Source organism: Scleropages formosus, chromosome 5, assembly GCF_900964775.1.
Source record: "Scleropages formosus chromosome 5, fSclFor1.1, whole genome shotgun sequence".
Classification (NCBI taxonomy): Eukaryota; Metazoa; Chordata; class Actinopteri; order Osteoglossiformes; family Osteoglossidae; genus Scleropages; species Scleropages formosus.
This window is the reverse complement of record NC_041810.1, coordinates 20,710,358-20,738,138: the sequence shown is the minus strand read 5'-3', so window position 1 is coordinate 20,738,138 and position 27,781 is coordinate 20,710,358. Positions and strand designations below refer to the sequence as shown.

General features: G+C 44.3%; 1 protein-coding gene across 1 annotated transcript; it reads left to right on the top strand.

Annotated features, from left to right (window-relative positions):
- The first annotated feature begins 241 nt into the window (after window positions 1-241).
- On the top strand, window positions 242-27,722 carry LOC108921153 (semaphorin-3E-like). Its single transcript, XM_018730484.2, has 17 exons — window positions 242-346; window positions 10,059-10,219; window positions 11,094-11,153; window positions 11,318-11,437; window positions 14,251-14,344; window positions 14,970-15,086; window positions 16,376-16,518; window positions 16,685-16,799; window positions 17,095-17,164; window positions 18,410-18,554; window positions 20,447-20,669; window positions 21,251-21,342; window positions 22,151-22,192; window positions 22,584-22,750; window positions 24,204-24,271; window positions 24,861-24,994; window positions 25,719-27,722. The coding sequence occupies exons 2-17, from the start codon at window positions 10,124-10,126 to the stop codon at window positions 26,169-26,171; spliced, it is 2,139 nt and encodes a 712-aa protein (XP_018586000.2). The 5' UTR covers window positions 242-346; window positions 10,059-10,123; the 3' UTR covers window positions 26,172-27,722.
- Window positions 27,723-27,781: the final 59 nt, after the last annotated feature.

Sequence of the window (27,781 nt, the reverse complement as noted above, 5' to 3'; positions counted from 1 at the left end):
AACATTAACTTCCAGCAGCCGAATCACACCGGCAACAGTTTGGCTGCCGGAAATCTTGGATTTTTTTTTTTTTTTGTAATTACATTCCCAAAACTCTCGGGAGCTGAGTAAATCTGGAAGCACAGCCACTCCCAAGAAACACCCTCTGCCGCACGTGAGCCGCATCCACAGGCCAGCTGAGCCGCATATCCTCGAAGGCAGCGGATCCCAAGGGTGACTATAGTAAACACTGTGGAAATGAGCGGGATCGAGGCGGCACTGCGTCTGCTGGCGTTGTCCGCAGTGCTGTGGAGTCCATCGCCGGCGTCCAAGAGCAGCTACCCCAGGCTAAGGCTGTCTCACAAAGGTAGGTGGTAAGAAGAGGTGCGGCCTGCTCTCATTGCGGAGAAAGCGAGTGACTAATGTGTCTTATTATTTGTCTGATAGTCAAATAACTGTCAGTAATATTCAGTGATTTCTTCATGTTTGATGACCATTTCGAAAGAGTCGATGGCGCCGATTGCTGGAGCTGTTATAAACTGATTGCTGAACTGACACTTCTTGTTATCAGTCACGTGTGGTCAGGTGTCGTGTAGATGAGTTGCTGATAGCAACATGCAGCCAACACTGACTGCTCAGCTCCATGTAACCCCCGTTTCTGGTGTCTGCTAAGTGTGGCCAGCAAGGTTGTGTAACAGTACGTGTGCAGAGAGCTGCTCCAAAGTGTGTGAACTCCTCGTCTCCCTTAGTTTTACCATGAAATGTTTATTTAATAAGAATCAGTGTTCTCATGTGACACAATAGATGTGTAATGTCCAATTCCATATGCTGTTTTAGAGGGAATCGTGTGTAGTAGAAACACACAAGTTGTGCAGGTGTAAAAATAAGTGTAGCACAAATTGCATTGGTTGCACCAAGTAGTTAAATAGAAAAAGGGGTATAAATCATAGTCATGTATTAATTTTATGTCTTATTGTAAATTTAACAGATTTTATATGTTTTTTAATATTTCGTACAAGAATAACGATCATCCCTATAGGACTCACATACTTTCAAGCAACTCTGTGTATGGAGGTAACAAATCAGCAAAAACTAATGAAAAATTCTATTTTTACCGCAGTTATCCTGCCAGTTTGTTGTTGAATTAAATGACAAAACTGGCGTAGCCCCCCCCACTTTGCTTATCAATGGTGCCTGTGTTTCACACTGCGGAACTTGCAGTCTCTACATGTATATTTTGTCACCACAGATATTTCTGTGGGAAGACAAAATATGCAGACAGAATATTAGATGTGCAGGATTCACATAATTGTCTAGAATTATGGGGCAGCTGGCAGTGTAGTGATTAGCGCTGCAGCCTTTGGACCCCAAGGTCACAGGTACGAATCCTGTTTCCAGCTGTAGTACCTTTGAGCAAAGGTACTTGACCTAGATTCCTTCAGTAAAATTACCCAGCTGCATAAATAGGTAAATAATTGTAAATCACTGCTGGAGAAAAGTGTCAGCTAAATGAGTAAATGTCAAATAGCTGAAGAGTTTTTCATAAGTAATACCGTTGCTTTTACTGTATATATGAACATATAGTATATATTCTATGCTTATATATTGTAATTAATAACATATTTTGTGATAGTGTTGTGCTGACTGAATTTTTATGTTGCTTCACTTTTCTCCTTTGCTTTTTCATAATGACGGTCTGACTGACGGATGTTTTCAGCGAGTTTCACTTTGTGGTTTCAGTGTTTCAGCGCTGTTGGCTTTTTACCATGCATCGCTGGGGGATATGTGGGCTCTCGCTGTGGTAACACACGCCAGAAAGTGGTAAAAATACTCTTGAGCAGTGTGGCTCTGATGTCAGAGTAATGACCGGTGCTGCAGCTTTGGTTCGCATCCCATCATTACAGCATGAGAAACATCCAAACGCCCTAAGCTGCATCTCACTGAGCAGAGCAGGTCTCACCCAGCTTAGGGTACTTTTCCCTGAATGCTGTAGTGTGTGAATTCAAGAGAAAGACTGCAGAGCCTCCAGTGTGATATTAAAAGTTGAGAGTAATTGCACATATTCTTTCTACCCATTATGGTTTATTGTGCTTTCAAGTGTGTAACTTTTACTGTCTGCAGAGCAACTGTTTACAGAGCGGATGTATCCCCATCTTCCCTTTATTGTTTTATTGCCATTTTTATTGCACTGCAGTGTATCATCATCATTATGTTTGGGCCAAAGTGTAAGAATATGGGTTCTTTGTTGTTTGGTGTTGATTAGGATTGTGCTTCACTGTTCTAGCGCTGTACGCTGGACCTTTTACTATAGTGTCGCTCATGGGATGTGTCTGTAAATTGTGACCCAGTGATGGACATGCAATATGTTCCAGAACAGAAGTCTTTCACTTTATTTTTGAATAATAGCTCATATAACTTGCAAGATTAAATAAGGAAGTACAGTAAGCAGCATGTCATACAGTACTGTGCAAAAGTCTTAGGAACTTAGATGTTTCACAGAAATTTTTGTTTGAGACGGTTATTTAATGTCTTATGCATTAGTGTCAATGGGAAAGAGCATATTTTAGATTTCCAAGCATTCCTTTTGCAAAAAGTTACAAAACCCTTACTCTAATAATACTGTATGTTGTTAAAGAAAGAAAGTATACACACACACACACACACACACACACACACACACACATTGTCTGAAACCACTTATCCCAAGCGGAATCGCGGTGAACCAGAGCCTAACCCGGCAACACAGGGTGCAAGGCTGGATGGGGAGGAGACGCTCCCAGAACGGGGTGCCAGTCCATCGCAAGGCACCCCAAGCAGGACTTGAACTCCGAGCCCGCCAGAGAGCAGGACCCGGCCAAGTCCGCCACATCAGGCAGTTATTGACGATGGATGGTTAATAAGCTTTGTAGGAAGTTTATTAGTTAAGAGCTTTATTTTTGGAAGCATTCTCACTTTACAGCTTTTTTCCCCAACTGCCTAAAACTTATACACAGTACTGTACATACAGTTTAATAAGAAGCATGTCATAATTTACCATTTTGTTGACCCATAACTGAGCCTCCAATACCAGCCTGCCACTTAAAACGTCCCCCCCCCAATTTCTTTCTTTATTTATTCATTTATTTATTTATTTATTTATTTATTTATAGTCCTACATTATGGCTTTCATGTATGCAATGAAATGGAAAATGCAAGGAGGGTGTTGGGAAAACAGGAATATTGTGTCTTTTAATTCATAGCAGTTGTGGCTCATATTTTACAGAACGCAAGTGATATGCAATACTATCATGCAAATATGCCTCTGACATAAAGCCAAGGGGAAAAGAATTTAAGGAATCTATCTTAATATTTAAAATATTTATCCACATCTCTTCTGCACATATTTCATCAGAAAGCAGATATGACCATGGTTTATCAGAAATATTCCCTATGAAAACAATCCCAAAGATTATTCAAAAAAGAAGAAGAAAACCCTTAGTGGGTTGTTTCATAGGTAAACTAGGGTTGCCATTAGGTTGTACCTATTTCTCCAGAACAAAATCAGTGTTGTTCTGCATCATTTAACCTCCTGAGACACAAACTAGCAGTGATTCTTAAAACTGTAAAGCAGGTGCAGGACCCTGTTTTGTAATATAATAGACCTGTTTCTGCTTGTAATAGATTTTCTACGGTGCACTGAAAGAGAGGGAACACTTAACGTCACGTATTTGTGGCATTTCTACAATGTATTTCCTTAATAGCCCCACGTTGGGCACGTTTGTGAAATCTCAGTGCTCCGAGTCTTTGTTTCACTCACTAAATAACTATGAGCTGTGTAAAAGGACATGCGCTGGTGGTACCGCGTTGTACCACACCCAAGTCATTACTGGACTGAAAAACACAAGTCATAGTCTACAGTGCATAAATATAGAGTTGGAAAAATAAAGCTCGTCACTGGTAATGCAGGAAGCGAAAAGCAAGAAAGCCGCTGCTTGGCACGTGTTCGGTCGGGAAGGAATTCCTTTGGCTACAAAGAATGAATAATTCAGCCTTGAAATATGACAGTAAAAAGAACAGAGGAAGCTATTCAAGATATCGCTTCCCAAAGTGAACATTACAGACGGAACTCTCAAAATACTTAGTCAGTGTATAGTTTGTGCATAAATATTCAGCAGAGGAAATGAGAAACACATTAGTCAAAACCTTTATTGTTTCTGGAAAAACAAGTTAGTGCTCATGTTGGGCACTCAGAGTGAGAAAAACATTCGATTCTGAGCGGTTCTTGGGGAGGAAAGGCCAATATACGTGTCCACATACATTTTGGAAGCAACTGTATTTGCATCACTTTTCTGAGCTCTGGGTAACTCTGGACTTTTCCTTTATCGCATCCAGCTTGGGATCTGTTGAAGTTAGTATGGTATAAAACTGTGCTTCACAGAGTCCGTAAGTTATGGCCCGTAGGCCGTAAGATAACATAGGTACATATTGTAAGTGCGCTATAAATTAATCGCACTCGACTGGTAGCGACAGGCCAAGGTCACATTTTCTTCCTATTGTCCTTTATTCACTGAAATTACGCGCTACTGTGTAGTAACTTTGATTGACTGATTTTAACATCATGTTCTACGTATCTGCATGGGATACCTTTACATCATCTCTTTGTCCGTCACATGAAAGTTAACAGAAAAAATAAAAAGGTAGTACACTATAGTGTATACTGGATATTTTTAGAAGATAAAAATAATTTTAAAAAATCTCTTTGCTGCTTTTGTCGACATTGAATCGTTTTTTTTCTTTTTTTTTGTAACTTTCCTGTTTTTTGCCTTCAGCCGCCTCCGGTTAGAAATTCTCGAAAATGATTTTACATAAACAAACAGCCCACGGATTATAAAGCCAGAATAATAATGTGGGTTTTTTTTTTCCCCTCCTTTGTTCTGGAGGACATGGTGGTTTTGCTGGCATATCTCATGGACACCCACCATGGACACCCACAATGACGGTTTTAGAAGATCTATCGTCACCCTTTCAGAGATCAGCGTAGCATGACCGTGAAGGATAATTACATTTAAAATTATGGTATGTGCGCCGAATGTGTTTCGTTGTAGTTTTTTTTCTTTTCTGTTTTTACCATTAAACAAACTTTAATTGGCATCCCCCCCCCCCCCCCGTGAACTTTGACTTCCTTGCCTGGGGGCGCATCTCACCACTGTTTTTTCAAACTCCTGTTAAGCACTCATCTTCCCAGTCCGTGTTTCTCAATGGTCCCAGATGTCTCCGCAGTCCATAAAGCAAAGCAAATAACTTAATAAAAGAAGCACGGTGTCCAAGGCAGCGTGAGGCATGCGATGGAAATATTTGTCCTCACTCTGCTCACCGCCGGCGCCATCCTGTGCCGCAGCGGACAGCGACATGGGGTGTCATTTTTGAAGAGCAACTCTCTACTTGAAGCAGAGCATTCTGGGTATTTGGCAGCGAGGTGTAAGACCCAGGGGTCTGAACTCCTCTAGGATTTAAAAACCAGCCCCAGAATGAGTCAGGGTTCCCGGGCAATGAGGTTCCCCAGGCCTTCCCCTGTCAAGCGGAGATGTAGAGGGTAAACACAGCAGGCTGACCTGGGTGGTGCTGAGATCTTTGGTGGGTAGGGTGTGAGGTATCTGACCGTACCAGGGTGGGCCACGCCCTTTACTCTCACTTACACAGGTAGTTCTTGGTAACTAGGCACCATGCTGATGCTGTTTGGTGTCTGAGTGCAGAGTGAGAAGGCCGACCCAGGCAGACCCATGGGACAGCAGGTGGCGTAGTGGTTAAAGCTGCGGCGAGAAAAGCCCAGGAGTGAGTCCCACCTCCTGCTCTAGAACCTTTAGTCAATTTACTTACCACGAACTTGCCATGCTTAATTACCATGTTGCGTAAAAATTTTTCAGGGCCATTCAGATGGGTAAATTGTCGTAAGTCCTGTGCGATTTCAGGTACTTTGAAGAAAAGTGTCAAATAAACAGATTAATGTGACTCCGTATTTTCTCATGTTTTCATCCAGGGACTCATAGTTAATTCTTAGCAGTCTTTGAATGTGTAATGAAAACCACCTTTGCTGCCCTTCTCCATTAGCGTAGGGGACATCACCCTGAATGCTGACTATGCGCTCCACTTGGTCGCTCCTGATGCGTAACAATGGAGTTGGCGCTGCGTTTTTAACACTTCAAAGGGTGCACATGTGGTTCGGGTTTTCAGTGTAAATCAGAAGCGATGCCTTTCTTTCTGACCCTTCTCCTTGTCCATTCAGCCGTTTGGGCCTTTCTGTAGATCCGCACACTTCGACTGCCATTGACCGGATGATTTAGCCCTACGGCTCGAGAAGGTCAAATGCGCAACCTTGGCGGAGTTAATTCTTGTGCTAATATGTGGCATCGCTGTATGGAGACACAGCAGGGCTCACAGACACTGTTTGTTTTGGCTCTTAACTCAGGTCAGAATGGCTGTGGGGTTTGGGGTGGGGGTGTCCTTTGGCTGGCTGTTTAAATGTGAAAATCACTGCACGGCACTGTTGTGAAAGGAGCCGGTCCCGCTGGACTTGCTTTCACTTTCTTATTATCTATACGTCATTTACCATAGTTCACAATACACTGCTGCAGGAGAATGTGCAAGAATATACTACGTTCAGTCACTGACCATATAACAGTACTATAGTATGATAGGTGTATGAGTGTCACTGAGTGTATTTCCCCAAAAATTGAACCAGACTTAAAACAGTCACTCGCTATTCTTAACCGCTTGTCCATGTCAGGGTCGTGGTGGTCTGCAGCCTATCCCAGAAGCACAGGCTAAGGCAGGCTTGCCCTAGACGGGATGCCAGTCCGTCTCAGGGAATGACTTAAATCAGTTGTGTCCAACGTGCCCCCTGAGGGCTACATGCGGCCCCTCTGGTTCACAAAATGCGGCCTGCAAGAACATCTGGAAAATTATTCATGTACAGTATAGCATGAATTAAAGAATTTTTATTGAACAACAGACACAAACCACACCTAAGCAAAATGCGAAGCGCAAATAATTTTTTTGGTGTAAACGTTTCGGATTTAGTACGTTACTATGATTTTTACATGTGTGGCCCTCGATTCACAGTAATGGTTGGGGTCCTTGCTTCCACCACCTTGTTTACCACGCTTTAAAGAGCTCGGTGTCCCTTTCGAAGCCATGAAACATTCTGTGACACACCACTTCATAGCCGCCGCGGTCGCTGGAAGACGGAAATGGAATTTCTGCCAGATGCGAAGACGTTCAGGTACGAGCAGCAGAGGTTGTAAAATGGACCTCCTCGCCCGTGGGGTCGCATGAGCGCACATGAACCGTAAACGGAGCGCCTGGTGCAACAGCAGCAATCTTACATTCACCAGATCCGCCTTAGTGTGAGGTGGGGCAACCAGACCGAGCACGACTATCTCTTAAATTTAAACAAGGGGATTCCTCATTTTTATGGGGTTTTAAGCTGTGATCCCTCATCCAGAGCAACAATCCTTTGCCTGACACCTTGATGGTAACTGTGGATGAAACTGTCAGGGGCCATGTGTTTCTTCACTTCATGTGTGCTACTCTGGAGCACATATGAAAAGCAAGTATGAGAGGCACCACAGCAGTTGAGTAAGAGCTCATTGAGAGCCCCGGTCAGTTTAAACCCCATCCATAGGAAAAGGATGATGGTGCATTTTGGGTTTCTAGGAGATAAAGGACCTCTGAAGAATCACCAAAGAGCCTCCATGTCTCCTCCTGTTTCATCCAAGTCCCAGCCATTATGTGTGTCATCACTATCCCGGTATCACTTGTTCACCAGTTTTCGATATCCATGAGCACTGGTCACAATTGTAAATAAACTCTGCGCTCAGATCCTTCACCAAACACGCCTACAAGTCATTGTTTACACAAACACTGTGTCTGCGACATGAATAAATGTAGACACCTGATGAGTCTTACATGTATTAAAGGAATATTTTGATACCCTACGAAAATGGGCTTGCTTATGAAGACATGGGAACCTTCATGCTGTTATGGAGGGTTTCAATGACAGCAAAACATGATTGTTCAGGTGTGTCTGAAGGTCTTTCTCCGCCTTCCTCCAAAGACACAAGAAGGGTTACGCGAGAGGAAACGGAAGAGCTTCGGTCCACGCAGTGAGTTTGCCTGTGGTTTGACAGGCTCTTGTCTCCTTCTGCAGCGTGCTGTGAAGACTGTAAATAGTATGTCGGCTTTATATGTGTCTCAACACATGTATTCATTCTCAGAAAGGCTGCATGTAAACCCTCCCTACCACTGCGGGAAGCATGTTTGCACCACTGAAGTATAAATAAACAAAACGGTGCGATAAAAAAACCCTCATCCTGCCAGATAAAAGGAGAGCGCTGATAGCACCTCTGTAAAGATGAATATCCGGCCCTGTAATCATCGATTCTCCCCAGACTTTATTCCCCATCCACTCCTCCGATCTCCGCCAAAGGGCCTCTTTTGAAATGCAGAAGTGCCTTCCTGCCTGGGTTAATAGGTCGTCTGATTGTGCCCGGCGCTTGGCAGACAACCTGCCCCAGGCCAGGGACCTCTGCTCGCACGCCAGGGCACCCGTTTGCCCCAGGAAGAAACGGAGAGCTGTTCCACATGTGTGGTGGACGGGCAAGTGTGCGTGGGGCGATCCTGGGCCGGCGGATCATGACAAGCCATGCGGATGATGAGGAGTTGGGTTTCTCCTTTGCTCTTTGCCCTCTGCCACACAGGAGCTCAGTATAGCCAGCGCCTCCAGCCAGGCTCAGCTGGAGCAACTGCTGGCCCCGATTTGCCCCATGTTGGTGGGGCCTCCTGGACTGAAGATTATTTCTAATGAGGTATTAGGGATATGCATTATTACGCTCTATTAAAAACAAAATGGTATATTTTTATTAGCTTATATTTCGACACACTGTGGGTTAAAAATATACAATCTCTTCTGCAGGGCGTTTGCTTATTATTCAAAGCTGGAGGTGGCAATGCTGGTGTGGGACCCCTGCAGTGTTCACGGGGCTGCATTCACTGGGCCAAAGATACGTTCTCCCTGCAACCCGGTTGGTCCAGAGGATCTGGTTTTCATCGCCAGGACCGTTCCGTAAAATCTACTAGTAGCATTCCTTATTATTATTATCATTATTATTATTATTATTATTATTATTATTATTATTATTATCTGGCATTTTCAGACATGGGTTTGAATCCGGCTCAGTCTGTGGGGAGTTTGCATGTTGTCCTCGTCTTTGTATGGGTTTCTCCCAGGTGCTCTGGTTTCTTTCCACACTCCAAAGGCATGCATTTCGCATGAACTGGTGACTCTGAATTGCCCCAGTGTGTCATTGTATGAGTGAATGAGTGTGTGTCGCATTGCTCTGCTTGACAAAGGGGTTAATGATTGCCGGTAGTTTAATCAGTCACGCATCTGGCATCTAAGTGACGTTGGACAAAAGGCGTTAATTAATTATTAGGTAATAATAACAGTGTTTTGTATTGGAGGTAAGTGTCTGCTAAATGATTAAATGTAAAAACACTTAATGAAAGCATTTACTAGGTTTTCCCATGTTTACACTGGGGTATTTCATTGATACAGTTCATATCATGGATTCTTCTGTCAAGGTACAACATGATGGATTGAGGATGTTAGGTCTGCGCCGTGCTTGTCGCAGATGCCCCCCATTTGACTGGCAGTTCATTACGATGTCATCCCAAAGTATGCACTTGGATGGACTTTGCATAGACTTGGCTTCTATTACTTGAAGAAAAGTAGAGCGGTGGGGTTTCGACGGTGGGGGGGGACTCGGCCGCAGTCAGAGTGGAACCTCGGTGTGCGGTGAGGGACTTGGGCTGGGATGGAATTTAGCATTTGGCTGCTGTCACTTCTCTCAAATAACATGTTGGTTCAAGAATCACAAACACATTGCTGCTGGACTGAACAAAGCGAAACCCGAGCAGGAACCAAGAAAACAAGAGAGTGACTGTCGATGACCCATTTATGCTAATAAGCAAAGAAATAACTTGAAATATATATTCCTCTTCAAATGCATTTCAGACCTGTGGTGTCTTCTTGTGTCCCGCAGAGCTGTGGCATCTGAACAGAACCTGGTTCTTTCACGGTTCCCTGGGTCCCCTGGGTCTGCGCTCCATGCTGCTGGACGAGTACCAGGAGAGGCTCTTCATCGGAGGCCGAGACGTTCTGTACTCACTGAGCCTGGACCGCGTCAGTGTGGATCACAGAGAGGTACGAGCTCAGGTTCGAGAAATCCCCGCTGCGGCCTGGTGTGTGCCAGTGTGTCGTGTCTTCTGTTACACTTGTAGGGAACGGTGCTGTTTAGTGCCGGGGGGGGTCTCTTTCAGTTTTTCATTCATCGGTGAATTCCGAAAGTACAACAGTGAAATAAATTATGCAGAGATTCCTTTTTATTAAGACCTGTTTCTTGATAAAAATATGCTGAGCTTGTTAGATTGCTTCAACTGGTGTAAAGAGAAGTGAACTTGTGTCCCGGGAATCAGAACATTACTGCATGGTGTTATGAGGGGTGGCTAAACTCAAGTTTGATTTTAGCTTGGCACTGTGTGCAAAATACTCCGTTTAGGACTTTATCTCCACCTATGGCTGTACGATAACTGTGAGACGTCTGCTAAGACTGATGACAAAGAAAATGAGAGGTTTGGTTACAATTTATAGTTGCATCGCATTATATCATAATAGGACGTTAGTGGCGAGGAGTTCGGTTTAAACAGAAGCAGTTACTTATTCACATTTATTAATTTAGTTGACGCTTTTCTCCAAAGGGACTTACACCGTTCACTGACTTATACTAGCCCATTCGTACAGCAGGGTAATTTTCACTGGAACAATGTGGGGTAAGTACAGTACCTTGCTCAAACACACAACAGCTGGAGGTGAATTGGAACCTGCGAGCTTCGGGCGCAAAAGCTGCAGCTCTAAGCACTTCGCTCCCAGCTTATTCATATAAGGATGTTCAGCTTGTGGAGTCGAAGAGGAAAAAAAAAACAATACTGTGGTACACATTTCCTTCAAAGGACTGCGCTGTCTGCAGGAAGATCGTAGCAGCGCTCTCAGCAGCCCTTTTTATATAATTACTTTGCAGGCGTTTTGGCCGAGCACCGACACGCAGGTTGAAGAATGTCTAATGAAAGGCCGAGAACAAGTAAGTGCGGCGTGCGTGTCCGTCCAAGGGTGCGTAATTCATTCACTTTTTTTATACTGCCTCTTTCACTTTCATGGAAAACGAAGATTTAAGTTTGTTGAGAACTTCATTACGTGCCTCATATGGTCACTCTGTTACGTTCACCCTGCTTTTTCACTCGGCAGGCTGAATGTGCCAATTACATCAAGCTCCTTCACCACTACAACAAGACCCACCTGCTAGCTTGTGGCACGGGGGCGTTCGACCCCGTGTGTGCCTTCGTCCGTGTCGGCCGGTGGCCAGAGGTGAGCGTCGCTCCTCGAGATCTTTGTCCAATGAGACTTACTGGAGCAACCCAGGTAAAATATTTTGGTTTCAACTAAATCATGAGCCTTAACCGACAATGGAGTAAAACAATAAATGACATGAGTGACTGCCATATGATGAATACTGTAATAAAAAAGTTAATAATAATGTAATAAAAAGTGAATACAAGGGTTAGTCGAAGTATCCGCAGTAACGTAATAATTGTTAATCCTTTTTGACTAGCCCTTACAAGACAAGACAATTGTCCTGAAGAGCCTAATAACCGTTTGTTGTCCAGTTTTTTATTTGTTTATTCAGTTACTACACTTCAAGGAGTAGCACCGTGATTAAAAGTGTGACCTTCCAAATGAAGGACGCAGGTTAAGATCTGTACACTAATAGTAGTGCCCTTGAACAAGGTGCTTATGCTGAATTGTTTCAGTAAAAATTACCCAGTTGAAAAAAAAATGCGCGAATAATTGTATCTAACTTGATATATAAACGGAATATTATAAATTAGTTCACATTAGCATCAACTAAATGACGTTGTCATGTATAATATTATACAATTACAGATTATGGATTATAATAAGAATGTGATCTTGTCAACACAATACAACATGCACACAGATTCCAGTTCCAGTACATGTAAAAAGAGTGTGTGTGTGTGTGTTTGCCACCTCTCATCTTTTTTTGGAATTAAGGTCCTCTGTCTCCCTCAGTAACACCGTAACACATATGATGACTTGCTGGAAGGCACTCAAAGCAGTTTCCAAGCAATATAAACTTTAAAAAAAGCAGTGTGGCTTAACTGGCTGCGTGTAAAGCACCAGCATTGTATTTAAAACAGCCCTGAGTGTGTTATTTGAGAATTACTACTGGTTTGGCCTGAACTTGCCGTCCTCTTTCAAAACTTATTCGAAAGCATCTGTTGCAACATGAATGTGTGTTTCAGGAACTCTCTGAATGGGAACAAAAATGAACACTCGCTCAACCTCTAGACAGCTCTTTTGTGCGCTGTCTGTGAAACAGTTCTGCACTCTGTTATTCTGCAGGGCTATGTTCAAATAAAAACATAAATAAATGAATAAATTAAAACATGTCCATTTCTGCATGTAATCGGTGGCCTTATGGGGATTCTCTCGTTGCTGTGATACCTCGTTCCTCAAGCAAATTCCAACGCGAGACATCGGCCTTTACCTCTCTCTATACTTCCGGAGAAGGGAGTTTATTTTAGTGGGCACTGCAACTTTTTTAATCTGGCCAGACACTGCATCAGGGACCAGAGAAGAATGACAGTAATTGCCGGGTTTCCGAGAGACCTCGGCCTAAGTGAGAGGCCACGAAGAATATCCCCCTATAAGCGCTGCCACATGAATCTGATGTGGTGATCAAGTGAATTTACATCTGCATTCTGTAGTTTTCATCTTGGAAGTCCCCCCCCCAGTCAATCGATCAATAAATGAATTAATAAAATAGCAAATTTCTTTGTTTCTTTGTGTATTGTACATAATAATAATAATAATAATAATAATAGGCTACTGTAGTGTTATGGTTAGATAAAACTGTATCATTCAAAACATACAAAATGTGAATCACTTAAAATCACTTGTAGCCCGATATGCCGCACTTTACACCCACAGAAAGCATATTTTACAGAACAAGTAAACAGTTTGAGTACTCCTGGGCAATTTTACAATGGGATAAACTGCACAGAGCGGTAAAAGCAAGGCAAAACGCAGCTCTCTTACATCTCTGCGGATTCGTGCAGGAGAGCTGGAGAGACATGTTGGCTCATTTTGCCTTGTAAAATAAAGAACTGTATGCACAAATAAAGCAAATTTCCAGCAAGTGTATGAGGAAGCAATGGGCGTCCACCTGAATCACAGGTGAGAAGGCAAGACATCCTACAACCCACATTCAGCAGGGATATAAGCGATGGAGGCACTTGCAGGCTGCAAGAGAGCGGACATGTGCACCTCGTGGATGTTACAGCCAATTTGTCATTGTTTCACGTCAAACAGACCATCCCTCACCGCACCGCACCACCCACTGAGGTCAGGCATATACTGTTAAGCGTCAGAAGATGACCGTCCACTTCTTGTTATCCACCTCAAGCAGATAACAAGGCATTGCTCATTGCACTGTGGTCATCTGAGCCTGCTGACCACGATAATGAACAACTAAATTCTTCTTGACGTGAGTGCAGATGGTCTTTGTTTTGTGTAAAGAGCTACGTGGATGTGTTGGACACAAAACCCCATTAAGCAGTCCTTCTGCTTCAATGTATCACGAGGCTCTTGAGTCTATCATTGCTACCTATGCCATGGGCATGGGGGGCGGAGCGTGGGGGAGGTTGGGGACAGTGATGTTACAGGAAGTTACAAGGGTTAAGGTAGGAAAACAGCAAGATATGAAGATCTTACCCTGGAAATATTCTAGTGCAGAACCCCCTCAGTGCTGAAGAATAAAAATTTGATTGTTGAAATGTTGCGAATGTGTTGTGTAGGTGTATTTCTGCTTCTGGGAATGTAATGTTGGGGAAATAGTGCTTTCTCATTTCCTCTCACACCCATGTTATTTCTCAGGTGTGCATACTGTGTAATAAAAGTAATTTGTTTTAAATTGGTAACTTATGCAGGACTTGGGAGATCCAGTGTCCAGGGTGTCTCCAGACATGCGTCTCATTTGTTCTCTTTCGGGAACTTTAAACTATTAATACAAACAACTCATATGTTGTTCCTTATTTATCTGGCAAGCAGTACAAATAAAAGAAAGTTGTAAAGGAGAAAACAACTGTCTTCTTCCTCAGGACAAAGTGTTGCGGCTGGAGGCTGATCACGTGGAGAACGGACGGGGAAGGAGTCCCTTCGACCCCAATGGCTCTTGTGTCTCCACCCTTTCCAGTACTTATCACCCTTTCCTATTCAATATACTTGCTTCTCTTGTGTTGCTTTTGTTCTGGGACTATGTCTCCAGAGCATAAGAAAAAAATTTTTTTCCTTAAAGGCATTTTGGTTAACACAAAAAAATTGTGTAAATAATATGTCTTCAATTCAGTTCAATACCCATACTTCCTTGTGCTGCTCAGAATTGTTCTTTTAGTCATAGGCTGCCCTCTCCTGGTAATAGGGCACCTAGTTAAGCTAATAAAACTTCTTTTAAAACTTTTCAACATACTTGTAAAAAGTCTGTTTTGGACCTTTTGTCATGAGCTTATTATTATTATTATATTATTAAATATTATTATTATAATATTTATCTATTCATCAAGCCCCTTGTCCAAGTCGACCTTCAGTGTTTTACTTGTACACTGAGCTACTTTGAATAATTTAGCTATTTGTACAGCATAGTAAGTTTTACTGTATCAGTTCATGGTAAGTACCCTGATCAAGATCCTGCTGCGGAGCAAAGTCTCACTGTAAGGTGACAGCTTTAACCAGTGCGCCACCTGCAGGCCATTCTGTGTCACATGTCGGGTGGCTCACAGAAATGAGTTTTGATTTCTTCGTTTTTCTTTCATGTCTTTAGGAGGAGAGCTGTATGTGGCACTTTACACCGACTACTGGGAGAACGATAGCCTTCTCTGTCGCCTGGGCAACAGCAGCTACACCAGGACTGAGAGGAACGACAAGCAGCAGCTGAATGGTGAGCACTCGCAATGTGCCACAATGAACCGCTCCAACAGCGCTTCCGCAGCTCTACGCTTTACCACGTTTTGGCTCGGCTTCCGTCGTCAAAGCGTCAAAATGCAGCATCCGTATTTAAAACGGGCCCCTCCAGTTTCGCCACCTTTACTAGACCTCTAGCTGCTCGTAGACACCCATAAAGAGATTTTTTTTTTTTTTTTTTTTTTTTTAAATATTATTTCATCTCAGTATTTCAGTTCTGTAGTTTGTGTGTCGGGGGGCGCAGCGGGTTGGACCAGGTCCTGTGCTACGGTGGGTCTGGGGTTCGAGTCCCGCTTGGGGTGCCTTGTGATGGACTGGCATCCCATCCTGGGTGTGCCCCCTCCAGCCTTACGCCCTGTATGGGACAAGCGGTTCAGACTGTGTGTGTGTGTGTGTGTGTGTGTGTGTCTCTTAATGCTTTCATATCATCTTCACTTGCCACATCTCAGGGTGGGCCAAGAAGTGGTGTAGTGGTTCAAGTTGCTACTTTTGGACCCAAAGGTTGCAGGTTTGAATCCCACCTCCAAGTGTAATACGCTTTAACAAGGTACTTACCTTAAAATTGCTCTGGTGAAATTACTCAGCTGTATAAAAGAGTAAACAACTATAAGTAGCTCAGTATTCTGAGACACTTTGAAGAAAAAGGGTCAGGAAAAAGAATTAATGGAATGCGTGTCAGTTTGTGGATCGGTGGAAATATTATTCTAGCTATGAGCACATGGGCGTCTCAAAAGTGAAGAGTTCTCCTATAAACCCGAGAGCCTCAAAGGAGCGGCATCTTCAGCACCTCCTCACCGTCACTGCTCCATGGTGAGGCACGGCGGGAGACTCGCTGAGTGACACGTGGCACAGCTGCGTCCAGAGCTCGCAGTGATTTGGTGTGTGGCGAGGGTCCCGCTGGAGCCGTGTCGCGTGCGTGCGCGTGCGCGCAGTGTGGGTTCCAGTTGTCAATAGTGCGAAAAGTAATTAACCCTTTGCACCCGTTCGTCATCTCTTCCCGCGGTGTTGTTTTAAAAGTAAAATTACATTTGGGCCTCAGTAAAGGGAGTCCTCCCTCGTGTGCAAAAAATCTTCACGCTACTTTCTCTTTTCAGTCTGTTTTTTTTTTTAAAAAAAAAAAAAAAAAAAAAAAAAAAAAGAGTATTCATCTTTGACACTTCTCTGCCCAAGTCCCTTATGACTAAATATAATTTTCACTTCTGTAAGATCTTCTATGTTTGGAATGATGTCACTGTCTGGCCTTTCTTCTTTCCCTGTTTTTTCCAGAGCCGAAGTTTGTTGGATCTGCCGTTATTCCGGACAATGACGACGAGGACGATGATAAAGTATATTTCTTCTTCACCGAGAAAGTGCCGGACGCGGAAAGTGGGAACAGTGCTGTTTACGCCAGGATCGGGAGAGTGTGTGCTGTAAGGAGAGCCGAGTCATCGAGTCGCCATCAGTAAAACCAAAGAAGGCCTCGATTCGGACACTTGGACTCAGTTGCGCAAATGTACTAATTGTTCCTTTAAATTACCATGAAATGTGGTTTTGTCTGGAAAAGTTGCCTCTTCCTCTGGGTTTTCTGCTTCGCAGAATGACGTTGGTGGTCGGAGGATGCTGGTCAACAAGTGGACCTCCTTCCTCAAGACACGCTTGATCTGCTCGGTCCCGGGACCCAGTGGGATTGATACACACTTTGATGAGCTGGGTAAATACACTATTTTTACATGGAACATAAAAACATTCATTTTGATGATATTATTTAGTGTGCATGTTACATATTGTATTAGTGTATGTAGATAGGTTAGTGTATACGTCTGTGTATATGTAATATATTTACCTTTATATTGATTGATTGATTGATTAATTGATTTGATTGATTCTTTCATTGAAACATTAGTGTTGGAGAAAAAATGTACGGCACTTATAAAAGTGTAACTGCTGACAGACTGTGAGAGTTTGATCATATCCTCATGACAACATGTAGATCACATGTGTTCCAGAGGACGTATTTGTGCTCACAAAGAAGGACGAAAAGGACCCTGAGATATTTGGCCTCTTCGGCACAACAAGGTCAGATTTTGTCCATATGTTCATTTCACATCCTGCATCTTGCTCAGAAAAAAAACATGTGTGCAGTGAATGAAACGATATGTGAATGTATGAATATTTTGTAAATGGCCATGCTGGGTAAAAGCCAGTTTGAACCCATACTTATGGGACTTTATTGATATCTTTTCATGTTCGTTGTGTGTTTTATTGTAAATATGTCTTTTCATCATAATTTTACATGTTTTAAAAATGGTGTTAAACTATGTATATACATATATATGCAAATCATATATATATATGATTTGCATACGCTACTGTCAAAGTGAGGAAATAATCATTTGAAATAATAAAGTCCAAAATGCCACGTGATGATACAGATACACTTGAGCACATGTACAGTAGGTTCTTTGTGCTTTCCAGTAGTAAAGTGTGTTGTCAATGCATAATTCTCACCCTGGACACCACAGATTAATGGGGGTTTCGATATTTCCGTCAGCTCTGTCATCAGCTCTCATGCACACAGGACTTGTGTCACGAAATTAATAAAGGTGCGAATACATACTGTGTATGTAAGGCAAATATTATTTTTATTTTAGACAGAGGTACATACAGGTCACAAATACGATGAAATTCGAATGTTACTTTTTACATAATTTTTTGTCACGAGTATGTGAACGTTATATATGCACAGAACACAACTTTATACTCCAACAATAAAAAACGGACCAAAAACGAGATGTATTCTCTACAATGACGTTTGCTGAGGAAATAAACAGATATGAGTGACAGTTTGTTTCGTGAAAAATGCTACCAGCAAAATTACGTCATATCAAAGACGTGGGGCGGCGATGCGTCACACCATGTTCACGTGACATATCAGATGGAACGTCTTAACATTTCTAATGAATCCGTTTCTTTATTATTAAGCAATGATTTTTTTTCAAGGATTACAATTTGTTTTTTCGATTTTAGTTGCTTTGCTTCAATAGATTTCGGTGTCCCCAAATTTCGGCACCCTAAGGCGATTGTCTGACTTGGCCTCATTGTAAAAGGGGCTGTGCGTGCGTGTAAGAGGTCAGAGGTCATGGGGCTGGCAGCCTTTCCCCTCCCGAGCCCCGTTAGTGGGTTCTAGTTAACTGATGTTGTTTACGCCCAGCAACATCCGTGGTTCTGCGCTGCACATCTCCTTGTACAGACTTCAAATGCGTCCCATGTTTACAGTTCCTCCTTTTGCTTCCCCCACCCCGGCAACCGTCTCTGTTATAGCAACGTGTTCCGAGGGTATGCCGTGTGCGTGTACGGCATGGATGACATCCGGGCTGTTTTCAGCGGGCCGTACTCCCATCGGGAGGGGCCCGAGCACCGCTGGAGCCCGTTCACTGGGAGAGTCCCATTCCCCCGTCCTGGATCTGTGAGTCCGCCGCCGAACAAAGTGACAATCGCAGTTTATCAGCTCTGCAAGGCAGCAGGAAAGAGAGGATCTGTTCATCTCACAGTGGATTTTACTTTTTAAACAGTGGCTGGGGTGGGGGTGGTTATCGAATCCCCGGCCCGTCAGAGACTAAGCTCAGCTTCTGCCAAGATCCACTTTCCTCTGATCGATGAGCCAGTGCACTTTTAAGGGCGGAAATCTATCCTTCATCAGTGCAGAGACCCAGCGAGAGCCCAGAAACAGGCCGGAGGAACAGGATGACAGCTGAGCAGAACACACTTTTACTGTGTGTTCTTTCACTTCGATACACACACATGTCTGAATTGAGGAATTAACCTTAATTTACCTGAATTTTGCTTCTGGGAAAATCAAGGCTTATGATTTTTTTCTCATAACTTTTTATTGTGCTACACTGGAACAGATTATTTATATTTATTTATTTAGTGGGCACTTTTTTCTCCACAGTGAGTCAGAGTGTTAAGATGATTACAGTTATTTACCCGTTTATACCAGTGGGTAATTTTGTTTCTATTCAGGGCAAGTACTTTGCTACAGGATACTACAACACGAGGCGGGATTCAAACCTGCAACCTTTGGGTCCAAAGGCAGCAGCTCTCACAACTACCCTACCAGCTGCCCCGCAGTTTGCAAGGCAGGCACTGTGGCAGCCTTCTGCCCTCTGTTTAGCCCAACAAACTAAATAAAGAAAAAAAGCATTAAGTGTTGCACTGTTGTCTTTGCAGCTACTCATGTCACGTATGTGGGCAAAAACAGTGGTACTGGACTGTGTGATGACTTTGAGCATCACGTCTGCATCTTTGCGTGTCTGTTAGTAAAATGCACTCTTATTTATTGCTTTGTAGTGAAGCATCTGCTGAGTGAGTTCAGGTAGTTCTACGAGAACTCGTATCTTGAGAGTACCACCGAGGGCAGCGAGTAACTCGGCATGTCCTGCGCTGCGCGGTTTTCTCGCTCCTCGGCTGAGCTCAAGGCGTCGCTCTGTTTTGAGCTGGAGGATTGCGGATGGAGCGACCAGCGAGGAGCAGATGCGTGTGCGTGACGGCGGTGAGGCGCGGTCTCAGCGGCGCGGGAGCCGACATGACCGAGCGAGAGACGGAACACCTGGAGCCGAACCGCCGTCTGCCTCCTCAAGGAGAACAAATGAGCTCGGCTCAGGGCCCCGACAGCCCGGCCGCGCTGACGATCATTGCTTTGGACAGGCCGGCGGGTGGTGCCCTGCTCAAAGTTCTGCACTCCTGGCTTGGTGGTCGTGTTTTCAAGTCCTAGAAACAAAACGAACGTTGTTTCGCTCGCTGGGGAGAGCGCTGCCAGAGTGAATGTATAATGCAAGGCATTCTGCACTTTAATTTTTCTCATTAATGCGGTACGGTACTATAGTACAGCACAGCGGACCTGATACTACAGTGGTTAAGGAACAACGTGGGCTAAAAGGCTTTAAGATCAGGTCCTAAGAAGAGCCCTGTGACTTCATAATCTCTTTACCTTTGTGTTTCTAAATGTTATACTCATGGAAGTTTTTCAAGTATATTTATTCATTTATGCATTTCTCTAGCCAACTTTGTGTGTTAAGCTACTTACTCTGATTTTTCATGGTTATACAGTGAGGTAATTGTACCTGGAGCAATTCAACGTAAGAACCTTGATCAATGGTACCACAGCAGGAGGTGGGATTCCATTCAGGGTCCTTGGAGAAGAAGGTGGCAGCTCTAACCGCTACGCCACCTGCTGGCTACACACCAGACATTTAAAGTACAGACGGGCATATTTGTGTTGACCTATTGTGACAGCGATAGAAGATTAATCACAGTAATAGTGACAGGCTCACTGCCCCCCACTCCCCGCCCCCCCAGTGTGCCAGCAGGGTGAACGGTGGCACCTTCTCCAGCTCCAGGGATTTCCCGGACGAGGCCCTGCGGTTCGTGCGAGACCACCCCACCATGTTCCAGCCCGTCCTTCCCCTGCACCGACGGCCCGTCCTGCTCCAGACAGACGGAGAGAGGAGGCTCACGCAGATCGCCGTGGACAGGGTGGAGGCCGAGGACGGTCACTACGACGTGCTCTTCCTCGGGACAGGTGAGGGGGCGGGGCCGTCCGCTGCAGCCAGCTGCAAGGTTATTTCTTATTTATGATCAGAAGTTGTGGGTTTCTTCCAGTTTTTATGACTTTGTCCTGTGCATGATGTCGATGAGCTATAGTCAGATTACTTTGATTGAACTTTGAGAAGGACTGGCTGTCCAAATATGATTAGATGGCTCTTTGGTAGAAGGACTCAGGAGCAGCCGACAAAGCCGTCGAGACGCAAAAGTTAATTAATCCGCTCAGAACGTTCAGGCTTCCATATTGCTACGAAAATCTTTGAATTCAAGCCCAGTTTTATGTTGCGAAACTGGCTTGGGCTTCAAGACTTAAGTGAATTATTTGGCATCGTGCTTTACCATTGTTCCTAGAGCGACTTTGCACGTACGCAAACTTCTCAGTCACTTCATGGCACAAGTAAAAGTAGGAATTTACACGTTGTATATATTGCAGAATGAAGATCGCCAGGGGTTGCTGAAGCTGCTGCTGAAAATGTGGTTCAGCTGAGCAGCTGTCCACAATAACACATTAAAATCCGTCTCGTTTGTGCATTTTCATTGTGGTTTGGCGCTTTTCAGACAGTTCCGTTGTCCTCAAAGTTATCACGATCTACAACAAGGAGACAGACACCATGGAGGAAGTTCTCCTGGAAGAACTGCAAGTTTTCAAGGTCAGTGCTTTTTGCTGCGTGTTCCAGTGGAGTCTCGGGGTTGTTGACTCATTACATGGATTTCATGAGATAAACTTCAGTAACTGGTGTGTAGAGTGCCATGGAAAAAGTCCTCCTTCCTCATTTCCCCTGTTGTTGCACATTAGAAGTCGGACCAAAGCTCATCCACAAGCAAATAAAGGGCTGATACTCCATTATAGGAAGTGTTTGGTTGCGGTCATTGCAGCTAAAGGTGGCACAACCACCACCAGTGTAAGGGGCTTATTCCTTTTTCATACGGTGCCGGTTGATGATGACTTTGTTCATTAAAGGAATTAAATAATAGAAAAACATGTGTTTTGTGTAGCTTATCTAATCTTAGATTTCATTAAAAGAGGTGAAACTGTTCAGTGTCAAAACTGCACAATAATAGATAAATACTTTTTCACAGCCCTATAGGTTGCATTCACTCCCTTAGCTGATGCTTTTCCCCAAAGTAACTTATAATGTTAAACTGTTATTTACCCATTTATATGGCTGGGAAATTTTACTGGAGCAGTTTGGAGTAAATACCTTGTTTAAGGGTACTTTAGCGTGGAGGTGGGATTCAAACCTTTGGGTCCAAAGGCAGCAGTTTTAACCACTAAACTACCAACTGTCCTGACAATAATTAAATTGATTTAAAAACAGGATTTATTGTCTTTGCATTTGTTTTTTTTTATTATTTGATGCTTTTCTCCAACTCAGTGGCTCTGAGCACTACGCCACTGTGCCACTTGTCGCCCCAGGTCATGTCCTTATAGATTTTTCATTGTGTTGTCTTTTCCAGGTTCCAGTCCCCATTACAGAAATCCTAATCTCTTCTAAAAGGGTAGGTATGGACTGCGATCATCCCCTTTCTTGATAAATAGTCACAATTATCAGATTATTGAATTCAAGTTCCAGTAGCCCCGTCTCCAGATGACTGCTAGGTGATCACACTCAGCAGGAGCTCTTTAATCCTGTAGTCATCATTTACCACACAAACACTCTCTAATGTGGTAAATAGAATTTAGAACAGTTTCTCGTATTTATGGTCGCTATACAACATATTACCAACTTTACTAATGTTCTGGGGGGCCTGATGTGAGGTATCAGCAACCCATCGGTCAGCCGTGCCGTTAGCTGTCTCCGTGTTTCTATTCAAAATGTGTGCTTGTAGCACTGTACCTGGAACCTCCACTGGGTAGCATGTCACTTCTGCACTCGTTCTGCACCCCCAGCAACAGCTGTACGTTGGGTCGGAGTTCGGGGTGTCCCAGGTGAGACTTCATCAGTGTGACCTGTATGGGCCTGCGTGTGCAGACTGCTGCTTGGCTCGGGACCCCTACTGCGCTTGGGATGGGCTCACCTGCTCTAGGTACTACCCCAGCGGGCTGAACTCCAAAAGGTGAGACAAAGCTGAGCTGCACCTTTTTCCCCCCAGAGCCTTTCATCTAAAAGGGCTTTGACACCTAACAGCCTTTATACCCTGTGTACGCAGCAGGGTATTTTGATTGGGGCAATTACTTGTGGACCTAGATCAGCTGAAGTTGACCAACTGAATCAGCTTCATTCCCAGTCATTGTCACATCCTGCACTTGTTTCTGAAATTTATGAACTGTAAATTTGTCCAATTTAAGCGCACAGTACCTAAAAGTTACTAAAGAGCAAACAAGTGTGTGCAGGCAGCAGTGCGGTAAAACAGAGTAATTGATGAAGGCATCTGCCGTGTTATGCTCTCTTATGGTAACTGATGTTAATTATTGAAGTAAACATGTCTGTTTTAATGGGAGTTTGGTGGTATTTTAGCAAGACTTAGTTTTGGGGTTCAGGAACGCATACATTTAACTAATGCTAGCTCTGTCCTTCACCGATGAGAATTGACCTCACATTGGGGTTGTCCGGAATGTGTCACCTTTGTAAGGTGGGGTGAGGCTGTTGTATGTTATATATTTCTACATATACAACAAATAAACTTGGAATGTTTGCATGGCAGGGGGAGCGGTGGCGCAGTGGGTTGGACCACAGTCCTGCTCTCCAGTGGGTCTGGGGTTCAAGTCCCGCTTGGGGTGCCTTGCGACGGACTGGCGTCCCGTCCTGGGTGTGTCCCCTCCCCCTCCGGCCTTACGCCCTGTGTTGCCGGGTAGGCTTCGGTTCCCCCGCGACCCCGTATGGGAGAAGCGGTTCTGAAAATGTGTGTGTGTTTGCATAGCAGAGGGGGTGTGGTGGCGCGGTGGCTCAGCGGATTTGGCTGAATCCTGCTCTCTGGTGCGTCTGGGGTTCCAGTCCCGCTTGGGGTGCCTTGTGTCGGACTGGCATCCCGTCCTGGGCGTGTCCCCTCCCCACCCCGGTTTTATGCCCTCTGTTGCTGGGTTAGGCTCTAGCTCGCCGCGACCCCGCTCAGGATAAGCGGTTTCAGACAATGTGTGTGTGTGTGTGTGAGAGTGTGTAGGCATAGCGTCTTAGTCCAGCCTTCTCCTGAGGTCTGTCCATAAAATGCTGAGTCATGGCTTATTGTCTCTTAGTACTTCATTGTATTAGGAAAACAGCAGGATATAAAACAGAAAATGGCTTTGCTCTCAAATACTTCACATGTGAAATAGAAAGTTGTGAAAAATCAGTGAGTTGGACCTGTGGCATCGCTTCACAGGAAGGTGGCAAATGAGATCTGACGGGATGATTTAATTTTTCAAAACAACACCTCCTTTCAATTATCCTGGCTGAAACTTTTACGAAGATTGATAGAATGCTTTATACTTAAAGATGATGAAACAGAGCCGTATTTTTATTCATGCACTTTTCTGTGAGTCATTATTATTATTCCTATTTTTATTATTATTATTATTCCTTGCATTTTACAGGCGCTTCCGAAGGCAGGACATTCGTCACGGAAATGCCATTCAGCAGTGCAGCGGGCTGCATATCAAAGGCATGTATTTAAAGCACATATTATGAATCTGACAGCCGCATGTAGATGTTATATTTACAGTTATAGGGACCGTGGTGTTGGCAAAAAGCCAAAAAAAGTCAATGAAATCAGGTCAGCAAATCCCCATGTTTTATGGCCGTCATGTCAGAGCCTAAATTTCTTTTTCGTCTTTTTGATATCAAGATAGAGCCGATGTTCAGATCCAGTAGCTCCTGGATGGCCATCATAGTAGGGTTTCAGGTCATCGGGCACCCTGGCACTGTAATGTGTTGAGGGTGAATCGGCACTGCTGTTCTTGCCACTGTTCACTCGTGCACATCTGACATGATCTGTGCTCTTGGTGGTTAAATTGCCTCTGTAATGATGCTATGATGAATGTAGGAAACCATCTGTAGAGTGCGCTTGAAGTTCATAAAGAGCGCAGAAACGGTGGAGCATGTTCAGTCAGCTGACAGCGGTAGGTAGACAGTTGCACTGTGCAGTTTGAGGGACCCCCCCCCCCCAAGGCATTTCGTGCTACACCGTCTTCTGCATTGTGGGTAATGGATCCCACCCGTTGCCATGGCAAGCAACCCGTTCATCTCCACAGGGGAACACTGGGAGAAAGCCGATGAGAGGCTGGCGTTCGGCGTGGAGAGCAACAGCACGCTGCTGGAGTGCAGCCCCAGGTCGCCGCAGGCCCAGGTGCTCTGGTTCAAACGCAGCGGTTCATCCAAGGATGAGGTAGGACTACCGCGTGTGATCGTGTGTTTCAGGGAAGCCAAGATCGTTCCTTGGAGGGAAACGTGTGATGCGTGTTGTGGTTTCGCCTACAGATGCAGCAAATGTACCTCTATGGCACAAATGATACCGAAAATGCAGACTAACATGACAGTCAGTGAATGAATAAAGGAATTAAACTTTATGAATCCACTTGGTTGCAGCAGCATGCAATATACCACATACACACACATATAACATACAGTGTGCATGCATACATACAGTGATGAAATAGATAAATAAGCTAATAAGTAAATGAATTAAGTGAATTAAAATCATCGTATTTAAAAGCTTATTTATATATGAGGGTGTCAGTGGAGAAACATTATGATAGCGTGATAGATCACTCTTTCGGTATTGTTAACCACTTGTCCAAGTCAGAGTCCCAGATGGTCCAGCGGTCATCACAGGGTGACAGTCAAATAATAGTCACACCTTGGACGAGTCGCCAGTCCATCACAGGGTAGTCACACATGCATGCATTCAATCTCACACACACACTGAAGGCAGTTTATAGTGACCAGTTAACCTGAAACAGGTCTTTGGACTGTGGGAGGAAACCAGAGTGCCTCATGAACATGGTGGGAAGAAGCAACTCCGCACAGGCTGAGCAGGATTTGAACCTTCGCAGCGGAGCCACAGACAAGTGAATGGAGGTGAATCACCATCTGTCCTTCACTGTCCTCAGGTCGTGACTGACGACCGGGTCATCAAGACTGCGCATGGCCTCCTCTTCTTGCACCTCCGCAAGACTGATGCCGGGACTTACCGCTGCCTTACCGTGGAGCGCGGATTTGTCCACGTGCTGGCCACACACGTGCTGGAGGTGCTGCAGGAGGAGCGTGTCGGGGAACTGTCCCATCGTGCCACCAGCGACCGACACGGGAGGCTCTGTTTGCTCTCAGTCCCTCCACAGAGCCCCAAGGACTCCAAAGTGTGGTTCAAGGAACTTCACCAACTCCTGGACTCGGGCACCTTTCATGGAGTGGAGGAGTACTGTGAGAAGGTGTGGTGCTCTGAGCGCAAAAGGAAGAGGCTGCAGTCCATCCAGCCCAGGTGGAAATATTCCTCAGCTCTGGAAAGGCAGGGGAGACCGCGAGGTGACCGCCCCAGACTCCCAAGGCACACCCGGGGCTCCTGAAGGGTACTGCAGATGACCGAGGTCCCAAAAAACTGCAAGAGTTAATTTGCTGGTGACTTGTCCTTTGACCCAAAGTGGACAGATCAATGCTGTCTCATCTGTGGACATTCCTAAGGGAGGTGACGGGAAGTGCGTAAGGACTTGACATTCCAAAACGGTATACTTTATACTCTCAGAACCCCTGTGTACGGACAGGGCCATAGTGTGGGCACATCTTCTTATATCAGCTGCTTCTTTAAATTATTCAAATAGATGTGTGACGTGCTGTAGGATAGACATATTCACACTCATAAGCTAAATAGGCTCAGTGAAAGTGTTGGCATGAGACTTATTTAATTTTATTCTAATATTATGGAATAACATGGAGGCAGTAGGTGGTGTGGTGGCTGGAGCTTCTGTGTTTGTACTCCGAGGTCCCAGGTTGAGATCCTGCCTCTTGCTGTCATACCCTTGAGTAAGGTCCTTACTCTGTTTGGTCCAGTAAAATTACCAAGTTGTATAAATAGGTGAATAATTGCAAGTAAATTAACCTTGTAAGAGAAAACCATCATCAGCTGAATGAATCATTGTAAATTGTCCAAGTTTGTTTTTAGACAGCAGCCTCAGGTCAGCGGTGTGATGGTATTCGATGGAAGGTGTTTTTCTAGCAGGCTTCATTGTTGACTTTTCCCCCCACTGCTCTTACCTAACAATGTGGCTAGGGAGCTAAGCAATGACTAATACACACTGTCAAAACAATCCTGAATATGCATGATGTGATTTACAACAGCATCCTCTGGCCCTTCCCCTGCAGCTTCCTACAGTCGCTCAGACTCTGCTTTACTGACTCTGGTAAAGTCAGGATTTACTACGTGGTATTTATTGAAGACAATTCAACCCTTTTGAAGCAGTTTGCCAGTTGGCTCGATTATCTTGTATTTACATGTTTGCACTGAAACGTTTTGTTCTTAAACTCCTCTGTGAGCATGGTTGGCTTGCACTTGCGATGGTCTGAGTTGCTCGAGCAAAGATGTTCTACTCATGTGGAAACTTGTGAACTCTGAAGCTCTGAGCAGATGTTTAATGGGCGACTTCCCAGAATGCCTTGCCTTAAGCATTTTACCTTTGGACACAAATAAATATTTACCAAAAGGTGCTCTTCACAGTGTCCCTCGTAGGAGTTCTTGGTAACCCTTTCATTGCTTTTGATCAGTCTTTATTGGAGCATCGTGGACCCCACTTTGGTCACTATGCCGCTGCCTTTACTATTAGTAAAGAGAAAAGGTGAGATGAGAGTTTAAGCAGGAAGCTCCCGTCTGGTGCCATGTACACATCTAAGATCCGTTATGTAACACCATCATCCCACACACACCTTTAGAGTCTGAGCTGCACGATGCATGACGAATGAAAGAATAAAGGGTCTTCTTTCTGTAAGCATTTCGGTTGTGGGTAAATTCACGAATTGTTGCCCATTTCGTTTCTTAATGCCAAACGCTGCCGTGGAGAATGTGGAGAGGGTGTTTTGAGAGTATTCAGTAAGTTTGTATTACTAAGGAAGGATCTTAATCTGGATTACGGTGGGTTGCAATATGAAAACTGTTGATGTTTCCAATAAAAGTGTTGACTAAGCA

Excerpts from the sequence above, each read along its gene's own strand:
- LOC108921153 (XM_018730484.2), top strand. The coding sequence starts at position 10,124 with ATGCTGCTGGACGAGTACCAGGAGAGGCTCTTCATCGGAGGCCGAGAC. Across the intron at positions 10,220-11,093 it reads TCAGTGTGGATCACAGAGAG|GCGTTTTGGCCGAGCACCGA; the intron begins GTACGAGCTCAG and ends ATTACTTTGCAG. Across the intron at positions 16,800-17,094 it reads TACACACTTTGATGAGCTGG|AGGACGTATTTGTGCTCACA; the intron begins GTAAATACACTA and ends CATGTGTTCCAG.